General features: G+C 34.3%; 1 protein-coding gene across 1 annotated transcript in view; it reads left to right on the plus strand.

Annotated features, from left to right (window-relative positions):
- The first annotated feature begins 3,548 nt into the window (after positions 1 to 3,548).
- LOC103017232 (V-type proton ATPase subunit S1-like protein) overlaps positions 3,549 to 13,070 on the plus strand; it is a 43,447-nt gene continuing 33,925 nt past the window's right edge. The window contains 6 exon segments of the mRNA XM_057540353.1: positions 3,549 to 3,643; positions 3,740 to 3,747; positions 10,757 to 10,795; positions 11,037 to 11,098; positions 11,503 to 11,563; positions 12,626 to 12,836. Of these exon segments, the coding sequence (XP_057396336.1) occupies positions 3,549 to 3,643; positions 3,740 to 3,747; positions 10,757 to 10,795; positions 11,037 to 11,098; positions 11,503 to 11,563; positions 12,626 to 12,836 (476 nt within the window).

Below are 13,070 nucleotides of genomic sequence, written 5' to 3' on the forward strand. Positions count from 1 at the left end.
TGTGATCAGGTACTACTTCTACTACCGTGGGAGACTATGACGTGTTGCTCCGGCAGCTGGAGATGTTCTGTGTTTGCACTGTCCAGTACAGTGGCCACTAGCCATATGTGGTTATTGAGCACTTAAAGTTTGGTTAGTCTGAATTGAGATGTGTATAAGTGTAGATTAAATCAATGTACCAGATTTCAGATTTAGGGCAGAAAAGGAAGGTGAAATATCTCATTAATAATTTTAAAAATTACTTATGTTTGGAATAATATTTTAGATGTATCAGGTTAAATAAAATATATTATTAAAACTAATTTCACCTGCTTATTTTTAATTCTTTCAATGTGGCTACTAGAAAACTTTAAATTACATATGTACAATAGCTCTTATTTTATTTCTACTGAACAATGTTTTATCTTCGCTACTCACAGAGCAGTCCTCGGGCAAGCAGCATCAGCATCATCCGGAAACTTGTTAGAAACAAAAACGCTCATGCCCCACCCCAGACCTACTGAATCAGAATTTGCATTTTTAGAAAATCTCATGCGATTTGTATGCATGTTAAAATTTGAGTAGCAGAGAGTCCCTAAGACTATGATTGCCAGATTTAGCAAATAAAAATGCAAGGTGTCCAGTGGAATTTAGTTTTCAGATAAACAACAAATAATTTCTTAGTATAATATGTCCCAAGTATTGCATGGGGCATACTTAGTAATAAAATTATTTGTTTTTTTATCTGAAGTTCACATTTAACCGAGTGTCCCGAATTCTATTTGGCAACACTGCCTATGACAAAACTCCTCCTGCCCAGGCCTGTCTTGCTTCTTGAAATTCCGTGGAATCAGGAAGAGGACAGAAAGGTAAAAGAAAAGGTGAAGGGTGGAAGTTGGGTGCAGTGAAAGAACAGAGAAGAAAAGAAATACATGCTGAGAAGTAGGAATAAGATGGGGCATGGACAGACCTTTTTTATTTTATAATTTTTATTATCAGTTTTCTTCCTTATTTCTGTTTTCTCCCACTTCTCCCAGTCATTGTGATTTAATCTCCTCATTTTCCATAGGGCTCCCTAGAGTCATGTTAGAAGATGGTATTTGTGCAAAGTGGACAGTGAGGAAGGTAGTATCTCATCAGGGTCAAGTCCCAAGTCTTCCTATAACACACCCTCTCTGAAATGCCACTTACAAATAGCCCCTTTCAGCTACCAGTACTTTGCCATTAAAAAGATCAAGGTTCTTAAGTGTCAAAAATGCCGACACTTTCATCTTGGAGGATTTTCTTTATTGTGGCTTTTTAATTGTATGTTTTTATATAAAACAACTGTTAGGAATTTTGTTGTTTGTTTGATGCTTTTTAGGTGGTGGTGGGTGGGAGTGGAGGCTGACAAAGAAGGAATAACAATAGATATTCTTCATTTAGCTAGGCATTGAGGTAAGAAAAGGCTTTCATCTGTGTTAATTATTTATTTAAAATTTTATTGTATTGTGATAAAAACACAATATGAGGTGCAGTCTCCTAACAAATTTTTAAGTGTGCAGTACAGTATTGTTAAATATAGATGCAGTCTTGTACAGCAGATCTCTAGAATGTATTAATATTGCTTAACTGAAGCTTTGTGCCAGTTAATTAGCAAGTCCCATTTCCTCGTTCCCCAGCCCTTGGCAACCACCATTCCACTCTTTGATTCTATGAATTTGCCTGTGTTAGACACCTCATATAAATGGAATCATATAGTATTTGTGACTGGCTTATTTCACTTAGATAATGTCCTCAAGGTTCATCCATGTTGTCACATATCGCAGAATTTCCTTTTTATTTAAAGGCTGAATAATATTTCATCGTATGTATATATTACGTATTGTTTATCCATTCATCCATCAACAGAGACTTAGGTTTTTTCTACCTCTTGGCTATAGTGAATAGTGGTGCAGTGAACATGGGAGTGCTAATATCTCTTTGAAATCCTGATTTCAATTCTTGTGGATAATGATCCATAAGAGCAATTGTAGGATCATATGGTAGTTCTATTTTTAATTTTTTGAGGAGTCTGCATATTGTTTTCCATAGCAACTGCACCATTTTGTATTCCCACCAACAGTGTACATGGGTTCCAATTTCTCCACATCCTTGCCAACACTTCTTTTTTTGATAATAACCACCCTGACAGGTGTGAGATGATGTCTCTTTGTGGTTTTGATTTTTATTTCCCTGATGATTAGTGACACTGAGCACTTTTCATATACATGTTGGCCATTTGTGTGTCTTCTTTGGAGAAATGTCTATTCAAATCGTTCGCCCATTTTAAAATTGTGTTATTTGTTTTATGCTATTGAGTTGTAGGAGTTCCTTATATATTTTGGAAATTAACCCTATATCAGACGTATGTTTTGCAAATATTTTCTCTCATTCTATAGGTTGCCTTTTCACTCTGTTGATTGTTTCCTTTGCTGTGCAGAAGCTTTTTAGTTTGATGTAGTCCTATGTCTGTTTTTGCTTTTAGTGCCCATGCTTTGGGATCATAGCCATAACATTATTGACGAAACCAATGTCCTGAAGCTTTTCCCCTATGCTTTCTTCTAGGTTTTAAGTCTTTAATCCATTTTGAGTTGATTTTTGTGTATGGTGTGAGATAAGGATCCAATTTCATTCTTTTGCATGTGGATATCCAGTTTTCCCAGCATCATTTGTTGAAGAAACTGTCCTTTCCCCATTGTATGTTCTTGGCACCCTTGTTGACCAGTTACCCTTATGTGCATGTATTTATTTCTAGGGTCTCTAGTCTGTTCTATTGTTCCATATGTCTGTCTTTATGCCAGTACTGTTCTGTTTTAATTACTGTAGCTTTGTAATGTATTTTGAAATCATGAAGTGTGATGCCTCCAGCTTTGTTCTTCTTTCTCAAGGTATATTTGGCTATTCAGGACCTTGTTTAATCTTCACAACAATTCTTTGAGTTAAGTACTTTTGTCCCCACTCTGCAAATGAGGAAAAGTAACTTGCCTAATATCAGATAGCTAGTAAAAGCTGGAGCTGGGAATGTACTTGAGTGCTGTCTGACTCCAAAGCCAGTGTGCTTTACCATTGCATTCCATGCTTCTCAGCAAATGGAGAGTCATGAATTCAATAGGAAACTGTGTTCTAGGACACATACATAAAATTAGTTTAGCCTCAGAGAGTTTTACTTAGTTATTCACCTGAAAAATGCATATGATATTGTATACTTCATAGATTTTTGAGGAGAATTTGTTTCCTGAAAAGCATTATGAGATTCTTGAGAGAGTACCAAAACTATGCCAGTTTATAAAAAGAGCTTAATAATCTTTCATTGCAATGAATAATCAAACAACCTAAACAGACTCATTAGTTTCACTCCATACTCTAAATTAAACAGTATCAGGCCCCTCCTTCCACCCTCTCCCACACATAATACATCCTGGAAAAGCTATCTTTTTATTGGTTGAATATATTAGTCAGTCACAAGGCGTAAAAAATACTGCCTCTGCTCTGTTTGCATTTATGAATTAACAGATGTGCCTGGTTTGAAAAAACGGATTCATTTCTTGATGGGAAGAAAAATCTTCTTTAGTTTTTCACTTATATTTTTATGTATGGGATTTTCACTGACCTTGGACCAGTTACTTGCCAGGGAGAATGTAAGGTGAGTAACTGCACATCTTTTAATATAATGCATCTGCGAACTTCAGTGCAAGTATGAAATTAGGTGGTTCTGTAATTTCTTTATATTGTTGCACAGCTACATTTGTTAACAATTCAAAATGGATATACTAGATTAGATCATTTGGTAGCTACTAAAATCATTGAATGAGAGTTTATAAATAAGAGATTAAAATATAATCTTTATTATAAGAGAGAAGAGTTAATTTATTTGTTCAAAATATCCAAGAAACATTTGTATTATGTATCAAAGTATATCTCTATGAGAAAATGACTCAAAGCAGTGTTCATGTTTCTTTTATACTTATAAGTAAATGTTAATTTTGGTTTCTCCTGCTGTTTTCATGTGAGAAGAGAGTAAGAAAACATTTAAAAACCTCAGAAATATGTTACCTGTCCCCCAAAGAACAGGTATTAAATCATTTTAACTGGTAGGAGACGGTAATTGTGTGGAGTACATACTATTTAAAACTAACAAGCAAAATTTCTATTTCTATTTCCTTTGTCCTTTTGGCTTCTTTCCATGCCATGTAAGGGAACATATAGAGATTTCTATATAAAGAAGAACATGCAAAATCTGCATAGCAATTAACTTATGTCACATCCCCCAGTTACTCATTATGTGCTCTCGCAACAAATCCATCAGGGGATTTAGTGTGAGCACAAAGGAAGGTGTCAAGCAGGATGATCTGCCAAAACTTGTGTTAAGGAATTCTTAAGTCATCAGCTAATAAAAACAGTAAGTACAGGTATTTTTTATTTGTTTCCCCACGTTGTTTCCAAATCAGTTAGTGCTTTCCTTCAGGTTCACTTTCAAGTAATAAGTGACCTATACTCCTTAGGTGGTTAAAGCTTAGTAATGTTTCCTCACCTGGTTTATACAGAAATGACTGATTTGTGTATTACACTGGTAAAATATACACCAAGAACTGTAAAAATCCCAATTCTGTTTTTGAAGCAAGATTAATGGGTTTAAATAATTTTAGCTCCAGAAGAGACCCTAGAAATCATACAAATCAATGATCATTTGGATCTAATAATATGTCATATTAATTCATTATGAAGGAAACAACAGTTGCTGTTTTGTGAATGTTCTTTCAAATCATAGATCTGGAATTTAAAATATATTTCAATTCTATGAGTAATCCAAGGTTCTTAAGTCTCTAGGAAGGGTGATTGTATTTTAAGCCTGACACATGTTACCTAAGCTTAGAGAAAGTAGGGGTCATCACTCTTCATTTACATATTCCTTCCTCAAATTGGGTTTATACTTAAACAAAAAGGAAATCTTTTCCCTCTCACACAGCACCCCCCGTGATCTCCCATTTCCTACTTGCCTTTCAGAGTTTGTTCGTTCATTAAATTGTTAGCTCATTTATGCATGTAACACATTTCTTTTTTAAATTTATTTATTTATTTACTTATTTATTTTTGGCTGCGTTGGGTCTTCGTTGCTGCACGCAGGCTTCCTCTAGTTGCGGCGAGTGGGGGCTACTCTTCATTGCGGTGCACGGGCTTCTCATTGTGGTGGCTTCTTTTGTTGCAGAGCACGGGCTGTAGGCGCACAGGCTTCAGTAGTTGTGGCACGTGGGCTCAGTAGTTGTGGCTTGCAGGCTCTAGAGCGCAGGCTCAGTAGCTGTGGCGCACGGGCTTAGTTGCTCCGCGGCATGTGGGATCTTCCCAGACCAGGGCTCGAACCCGTGTACCCTGCATTGGCAGGCGGATTCTTAACCACTGTGCCACCAGGGAAGTCCTGTAACACATATTTTTAATGCTTGATACTTTTACATAGGCACAGTGCTAGGTGCTGGTTGTACAATAGTGAGCAAAACAGATATAGTCTCTGCTCTCATGGACCTTTAAATCTAGAGCAGAGGTACTCATTAATCAAATGAATGATATTATTACAAATAAACTGTGAAATGTGCTTTGAAAGAAAAGTATGGTAGACTGTGAACACATATAATAGGGGGATCTGAACTAGTCTGAAAAGTTAGGGACAGTGTTTCTGAGGAAGTTATATTTGAGCTGTGATCTGGAGAATATGGAGGACATGACAAGGAGGTAGGGGGAAGGGCAGGATGGAGAACATTCCAGGTAGAGGGGACAGCAGGTGCTAAGACTCTTATGAGGGAAGAAGGGAACATGAAGCATTCAGGGAACTGAACTAAAGAATGCTAGTGTAGCTGGACGAGAGAGGGGCGGAGGCGAAATGAGCACAGCTAGCAGGCTGAGGCCTTTCAGGGCCTTGTAGGCCTTGGTAGGAACCTGATCTTCACCCTGAGCAGAGCCATGAAGGAGCTACTTCACCTTTATCTTCATGAAGGCATACTTGGGAGACTCATGATGGAACACCTGGTAAATCAAAAATATTTCACCAGCCACTGCAAGCCTAGGGCTCTTGATTACTTTTCATGTATTGCAGAGTTTCCTTTTACTGGAAAAGGGTCTGAATATTTTAGTGCTAATGTAGGTTTACTTTTTTTACATTAAAAATCAGTGTTTCTTAGTTTATTCACATGGATAATTTTAACCAGATAATCCTTTAGTTCTACTTTAGTTCAGAGATCATGTAGTGATGTGAAAACGCATGTGTACAGTATTTTGTCTTTGGTTGAGATTATGGCTTCCTTTAAAACCTCATTAGTTTAGGCTTATGGGTGTGGGCAAGGCCTATGCAAATTAGAGTTTATTTGAAAAAGAATTTCATAGATTCATTGAAATGAAAATAAGCCTATTTTGTGTGCTAAAAGCTTTTCATTAGTGAACACGTGGAAATTTTAATTAGTAGAGTCTCAAGCCAAACATATTAATGATATGATAACTCATTCATTTATTCATATACTTTTATTCAGTAAACATTAAATTCCTTTGCTGACTAGATATTTTCAAATGACTTGATATATTATTATCTTATTTAGGTAAAATATATCTCAATTTTCTGTTTTTGTTCATTAAAACATTTTAAAATTGAATCCTTAACCTTGTATCATGAATTATGATTTTTTGATAAAGTTCAAATTAAAAAAATTTAAAAATCTATTTGTATATGGTGATATTAGAAAGCTTGAAACTTTTCAAGAAATATTTCTGGGGTATTAGTGTTTCTTTCATATATTCAGTTACTATTTAACTTGTACTATAGAATTTGGAGTTTAGGTAGGTAGAGATCTTTTGGCTAAAGCATATCTCTATTGTGGTTATATGATTATTTTGCTTGGAGCCTCATGCTTGCTGCTCAGGAAATTTAATTTCTTAGTGCTCCTAGGTGTGATTTGATTCAGAGGACTGATTAATGCTAACCCTACTCACAAGAGACATAGTATAAATCAGAATGCTAATTTATAAATTTTTAAAGTAAGGCACCTTTTAAAAAAGAAGAAATTAGAAAAATTTATCAAAGTAATACATATACATGGTTAAAACAATCAAATGGTTCCAAGACACATAATAAATTATTAAAAAACTGTCTCCTATTTCGTCAGCTTTTATCTAGTAACAAACAACTCCAAAATTCCAGAATCTTACAATCTCAAACATTTATTTCTCATTCCTGTTACATGTTGACAGCTACAGGTGGGCTGCCATGGCCCTGCTCCAGCTCTGTTTCCCATGTCTTCTCATTTCAAGACCCAGACTTGAAAGAGCAGCCTCTATTTGGACATGCCATTATCATGTCAAAGAGAAAAGGGCAAGGGGTGACAGACGCATGTAACGTCTCTTAAAGCTTCTGTGGAACTGGCACATTATTGCTTCCACTCATATTCCATTGGCCCATATTCCAAGACATATAGCCAAGCCTGATGATGGGGCAGGAAATATTCCCCCCACAGGGAGGTACTACAAGGAATATGGCCAAAGACAAGGATATATTCATCTCTGGGATTGCTGTTCCTAGGGAGTTAGTTGGGAACAATCATACAGTCCACCACTGTATGTATTAAATATTATTATTTAAATGATATATGCAGATGATTTCTCAATTTATACATTTTAGATTTTGTGTAACAACTTCCTTTTATTATCAACAGAGTATTTAACATATAACATGGTCTCTCAGATCCTCCTTTTGTGTAGAGATCTCCCTCTAGGTTTCCCTTCTTCAGAGCCCTTTTGTCCTGTTACTCCGATCTGGATTGATTCTCTCTAGGTCTGATGTGCAGTAGTCATCCTTAGGTTTCTCTTCATTGTTCTTCTGAGTTTGATCCACTGTTTATTAGAACCTATGCTTTCCTCTTTCTTGGTTTTATCCCTTACTTTGGTGGAGCATGTCCTCCATTAGCTTTTGAAAGGGTGTAAGAAATACATTTTCTGAATCCTTGCATGATTCTTGTTTTTTATTTCTGGAAGCTTATAGGACATTTTCTTTCTTCCAGTCTTCAAAATGTTACACATACCTTATCTCACAAATATCAACTCAAAATTGATCCTCACATAGCTAAATGTAAATGCTGAAACTTTAAAACTTCTAGATAAAATGCAAGAAAAAATCTTTGTGATCTTATGTTAGGAAATATTTCTTTTAGACACAAAAAAAATGGACAATAAAAGAAAAACGAGTTCATTAGACTTTTGAAAGTTAAAACTTTTGCTTTTTGAAAGTCACCATTAAGAAAATGAAAAAGACATAGAATGGAAAAAATGATTTTCAATGCATATATCTGACAGAGAACTTGTATCTAGAACATACAAAGAATTCTTTCAACTCGTAAGAGGACCATGAACTTATTTTTAAAAATTGGAAAAAGTTTTAAACACACACTTTACAAAAGAAAATATATGAATGGCCATTAGACACAAGAAAAGATGCTCAGCATCATTAGCCATCAGGGAAATGAAAATTAAAACTACAATGAGATAGCAACCCACACCCATTAGAGTGGCTGCAATTAAGCAGACTGACAATACCAAATGTTATAAGAATGTGGAACTACAGGAAAGCTCACATGCTGAAACTGATTGGCAGTTTAAAAGTTAAACAAACTTATACATTATGACTCAGCCATTCTACTTTGGGTATGTATTCAAGAGAAACAAAAACATATTCCACAAAACCCCATAAATGTCCATCAATGGGTTCATAGACAAAATGTGGTATATCCATACAATGAAATATTTCTCAGTAATAAAAAGGAATGAAATATTGATACATGTAACAACATCAGTGAATTTTAGTCATCATAAATCTGAAAGAATCCAAGCACCAAAGAATATATGTTATATGCTTCTATTTATAATTGGAGAAGATACAAACTAATCTAAAGTGACAGAAAGTAAGTCTGTAGTTGCCTGTGGCTGAGGTGGAGGAAACATCTCTTCACTGCAAAAGTGCATGAGGAAACTTCTGTGGGATGTAAATATTCTGTATCTTTATTGTGGCAGTGTGTCATAGGTATATGTCTATGCCCAAATCCATCAAATTGTACACATTGAATGGATTAATGCAGTTTATTGTACTTAAATTATATGTCAATAGAGCTGATAAAGTGAAAAAATAATTGCATGCATATATGAATTTATTAACAGCATCTAGTAGACATTATAGTTATCAATTTATCATCTTAAGAACTTCTCACTAGCTGTTAGAGGTTGTATTACAAGGAGAATGGTGCATTTAATTTGTAATTGGTTCCATATAATTAATTCTAAAGCATTTCACTATAATATAGATTTAGTAACTCTTTATCCAAAATTATGTTTTGCATATAGATAATAATGTGTAATACATATATTTCTCTAATTGTAAAAATGTTGAGTTTATATGATAGTTATATATATAGGTCTTGGATAGGAGTCTCTAAATATAGAATTTGATCTGCATTCTCATATATTACAGGTACAACTTATGAAAAATTTAAAATATGCAATAAACTAAAAATTTTTATGACCTGACACAATTGGAGATTTAAACTGATGTGATATTTAATATTAAAGAATTATTAATATTTTCTAGGTATAATTGGGCTGTTACTTTTTAAAGTTCTTATCTTTTAGAAATACATACCTAAATAGATATAATTTCTGATATTTTCTTCATAATAATACTAGAGTGGGGAAGTGGGTGGGCACATAGGTAAAACAAGATTGGTTATGACTTGATAATTACTAAAGCTGGATGATGGGCACAGGTACTTGGGGAGGGTGAAGGAGCTTATATTTTTCTGTTTAAATTTGTATATGTTTGCAATATTCCACGATAAAAAGATGTATATATCTTCTAACATAGCAATTTCACTTCTAGGAATTTATCTTAAGGAACTCCTCAGGAGTATGAACAAATAATCCATGATAATGTTCAATGTAGTATTGTTTATTAATTGGAAACAACTTAAATACTTAGTAGGTTTTTAGTTAAATAAATTAATACATTTGTATGATGTAATACCACATGGAATTCAAAATTATGTCAGAAAAATATGTAATAACGGAAAATACTTGTGATATATTTTTAAGTAAAAAAAATTACATGCTTTAAAACAGGATGTTTATAAAAATCTGTTTAAATGATATAAAAAATAAATTATATTTGTGTGTAGGGTGTGTATGCATGTATGTAGAGTGAAACGCTGGAAGGATATATTATTATAATTTATATCTTCATAATTTTCAGAAATACCTTTTTGGCAATAGAGTCTGTCTTTTTTTTAAATAAAAAGGGTTGAATACTTTTGCTTTAATATGTTGACAGTACAATGTGGAATAAAATTTCACTGTAAAATATTTTATTATGTTTTATTATTTGGTTATTTGGTTATTATTTATTTTTGGTTAAACCTCAGTGTCTAGCATACTGCTTGGCACATAGTAAACTCTCAGAGTAGATTGTTTATTCAATGAATGAACATTAGGGTTGATATTTAAACATTTTTTCTACTTTAAAGTTTTCAGTCTTTTCCTTATTTTCTTTGAAGAACATATATAGTATTACTTTTTAAATCAGAAATTCACTATTCAAAAGTGAACAGTTTTGACAGGCTAAGGTTCTGCTCCTCTACTCTGAGATGTAATAAACCAAAATGTCTTTAAAATTACATATAAAATCTAAAATGTAGATATTTGTTCAGCATCTTTTTATTTTTGTTTCTTCTAGTTTCAGCTCCAACATCTTCAAATAAAGAAGTGGTTATGAACAATGGTAAGACTTGTAATTTCCCTTATGATTCCTTGGGGGGTTGAGGAAGGGTTCTGTCTGTGATGGGCTTCCCTGAACACCAGTACTGGCACCAGCAGTCTGATGTGAAAATCTCTTAAACTACAGTATTCTAAATTATGAGCCAAAAGAGACTTAAGCCTGTGCTTAGCACATTATTGTCACTCAGTTACATTAATAAATATATGACACTTAGCCTTTGTACTCATATCATTTTATTTGACAGATCAACAGAATAATGGAGGTATGAAACCAGTGCAGGATTTGACAACAATACCAATCACACAGGTATGAACATGTTAGGAAACTAGATTGTATCATAAAAAAAAGTAAACACATTTCAATCAGGTCAGAGCCACTGTGAAAATATAAGTAATAATTCTATTAATAACTAACATTCTTGAACTTTGGGTGAGGAAATGTATTATGGTAATCTTATAGTTGAGAAAACACTAAAGTTTCACTTGCTGTCATATACAGTATTTTCATTACAATATTCAGTTTTACTTTTGTTGCTTTCCAGATAAGATCACTATAGTAACAGTTTAACTTTGGTTACTGGTAAACTTGGGTTGCTGCTGCCTGTTCAATTTCTCTTTTATCTCTGTTTACACTGGAGTAATTGGTATGGAATAGTTGCTTTAGATAAGTGGATCTTCTTTCGGATAGAGACCTGCCTTTATGATCTCCAGAGTGACATACTGAAGTGCATTGTCTTGGGCTTCCTGGAAATCTGCAAAGGTTTCATAAGATGTAGAATAAGGTTAGAATACCTTGCTAGTTTATGTATATTAAATGACCTGGAACTACACTCTCCAAGACAGTAGACACTAGCCACATGCCGCTATTTAAATTTAAATTCAAATTGGATAATGTTAAGTAAAATTAAAAATTAAGCTCCTCAATTGTACTGGCTACATTTCCAGTGCATAATAGCCAATATCACAGGAAGTTCTGTTGGACATTAATGGTCTGGGGAACTACGCTTGATTTTCAGAAACCTCTTGTTTTCTTTGTTTAACATAGTAATGAATTTATTTAAAGTTCTGAATTATTTGGGTTCTTATGATATTATTTTTTGAAAAGATTACCACCATTAGTTTCAAGGCATGGTGGATTTTTAAAAAAATTTAATAGACTTTTTTTTTTAGTAGTTTTAGGTTTACAGAAAAAATTGACCAGAAGTACAGAATATTCCCATATACCTCTCCAGTCTGCAGCCTCCACCCCTGCTAATTTCCCCTGTATTTAAAATCTTTCATTAGTGTGATGCATTTGTTAAAACTGATAATCCACTAGATACATTATTAACTAAAGTCCATAGTTTACATTAGCATTCATTCTTCCTGTCGCACATTTTATGAGTTTTAACAAATGTATAATGATATCTATCTACTATTACAGTATTATACAGACTAGTAGTTTCACGGCCCTAAAAATCTGGTGCACTCCACCTATTTATCCCCTCTTCCTCCCCCAGCATGGTGACTGGTGACTTTTTCAAGTCATTATTGCTAATATTATTACTTTCAAAGTTGGTTTTTGGTTTGTTTGTTTTTATAATTTGTTCCTTTACATTTTTGGTGCTTTGTGGAACTGGGTTCATGTGCCTTTCAGGTACACCTATCATTTTTAGGCTTGATAGGTCCACCCATCTTTTCCCCACAATAGCATGGACTCTGGAGCTAGTAGAGTTTCAACAGGTTTTGAATTGGCTCTTTTACTTCCAAGAAGCCTTTTGTACCATGGATACAAATTCATATCTTACATTTCGTTTGTTTGGTTAATTAGGCTCATCAACTACAATCTGAGCAGACAAAGATTTAGACAAAGAACCTTGGAATGCATTCAGCCATCATAGCCCGGTTAATGTCTCCGTGGATGGAATTCCCTGCATTCTCTTTTGGGCCAAAAGAATAACAATTAAATTTAAGAATCAGACCTGGCTGGACCTTACAGATGAAGCCATTGGCCAGAAGGCAATAGTGGGCGCTGGCAACTCAAATTGCAGTGAAGGAAGTGCCACGTGAGTTGACTGCTTTGCCGGAGCAAACCCTTAGGGCGAGTGTAGCCTATTAACTGGGTGGTCCAGTTTTCTGCCATTTCGGAAAGTAGAAGTAGGCTCCTTTGTACGTGACCCTGACGTACACTTCTGAGGAAATGTCTAACGTCTAAAATGAAAGAACAAGTCAAGTCAGAAATTAATTTTTTTTATTTCTTATTTTTTTCCCCAGGAATTTTCTTCTGAACGCTTTAGCTA

The sequence above is a fragment of the Balaenoptera acutorostrata genome, chromosome 2 (assembly GCF_949987535.1).
Source record: "Balaenoptera acutorostrata chromosome 2, mBalAcu1.1, whole genome shotgun sequence".
In the NCBI taxonomy this organism is placed as follows: Eukaryota; Metazoa; Chordata; class Mammalia; order Artiodactyla; family Balaenopteridae; genus Balaenoptera; species Balaenoptera acutorostrata.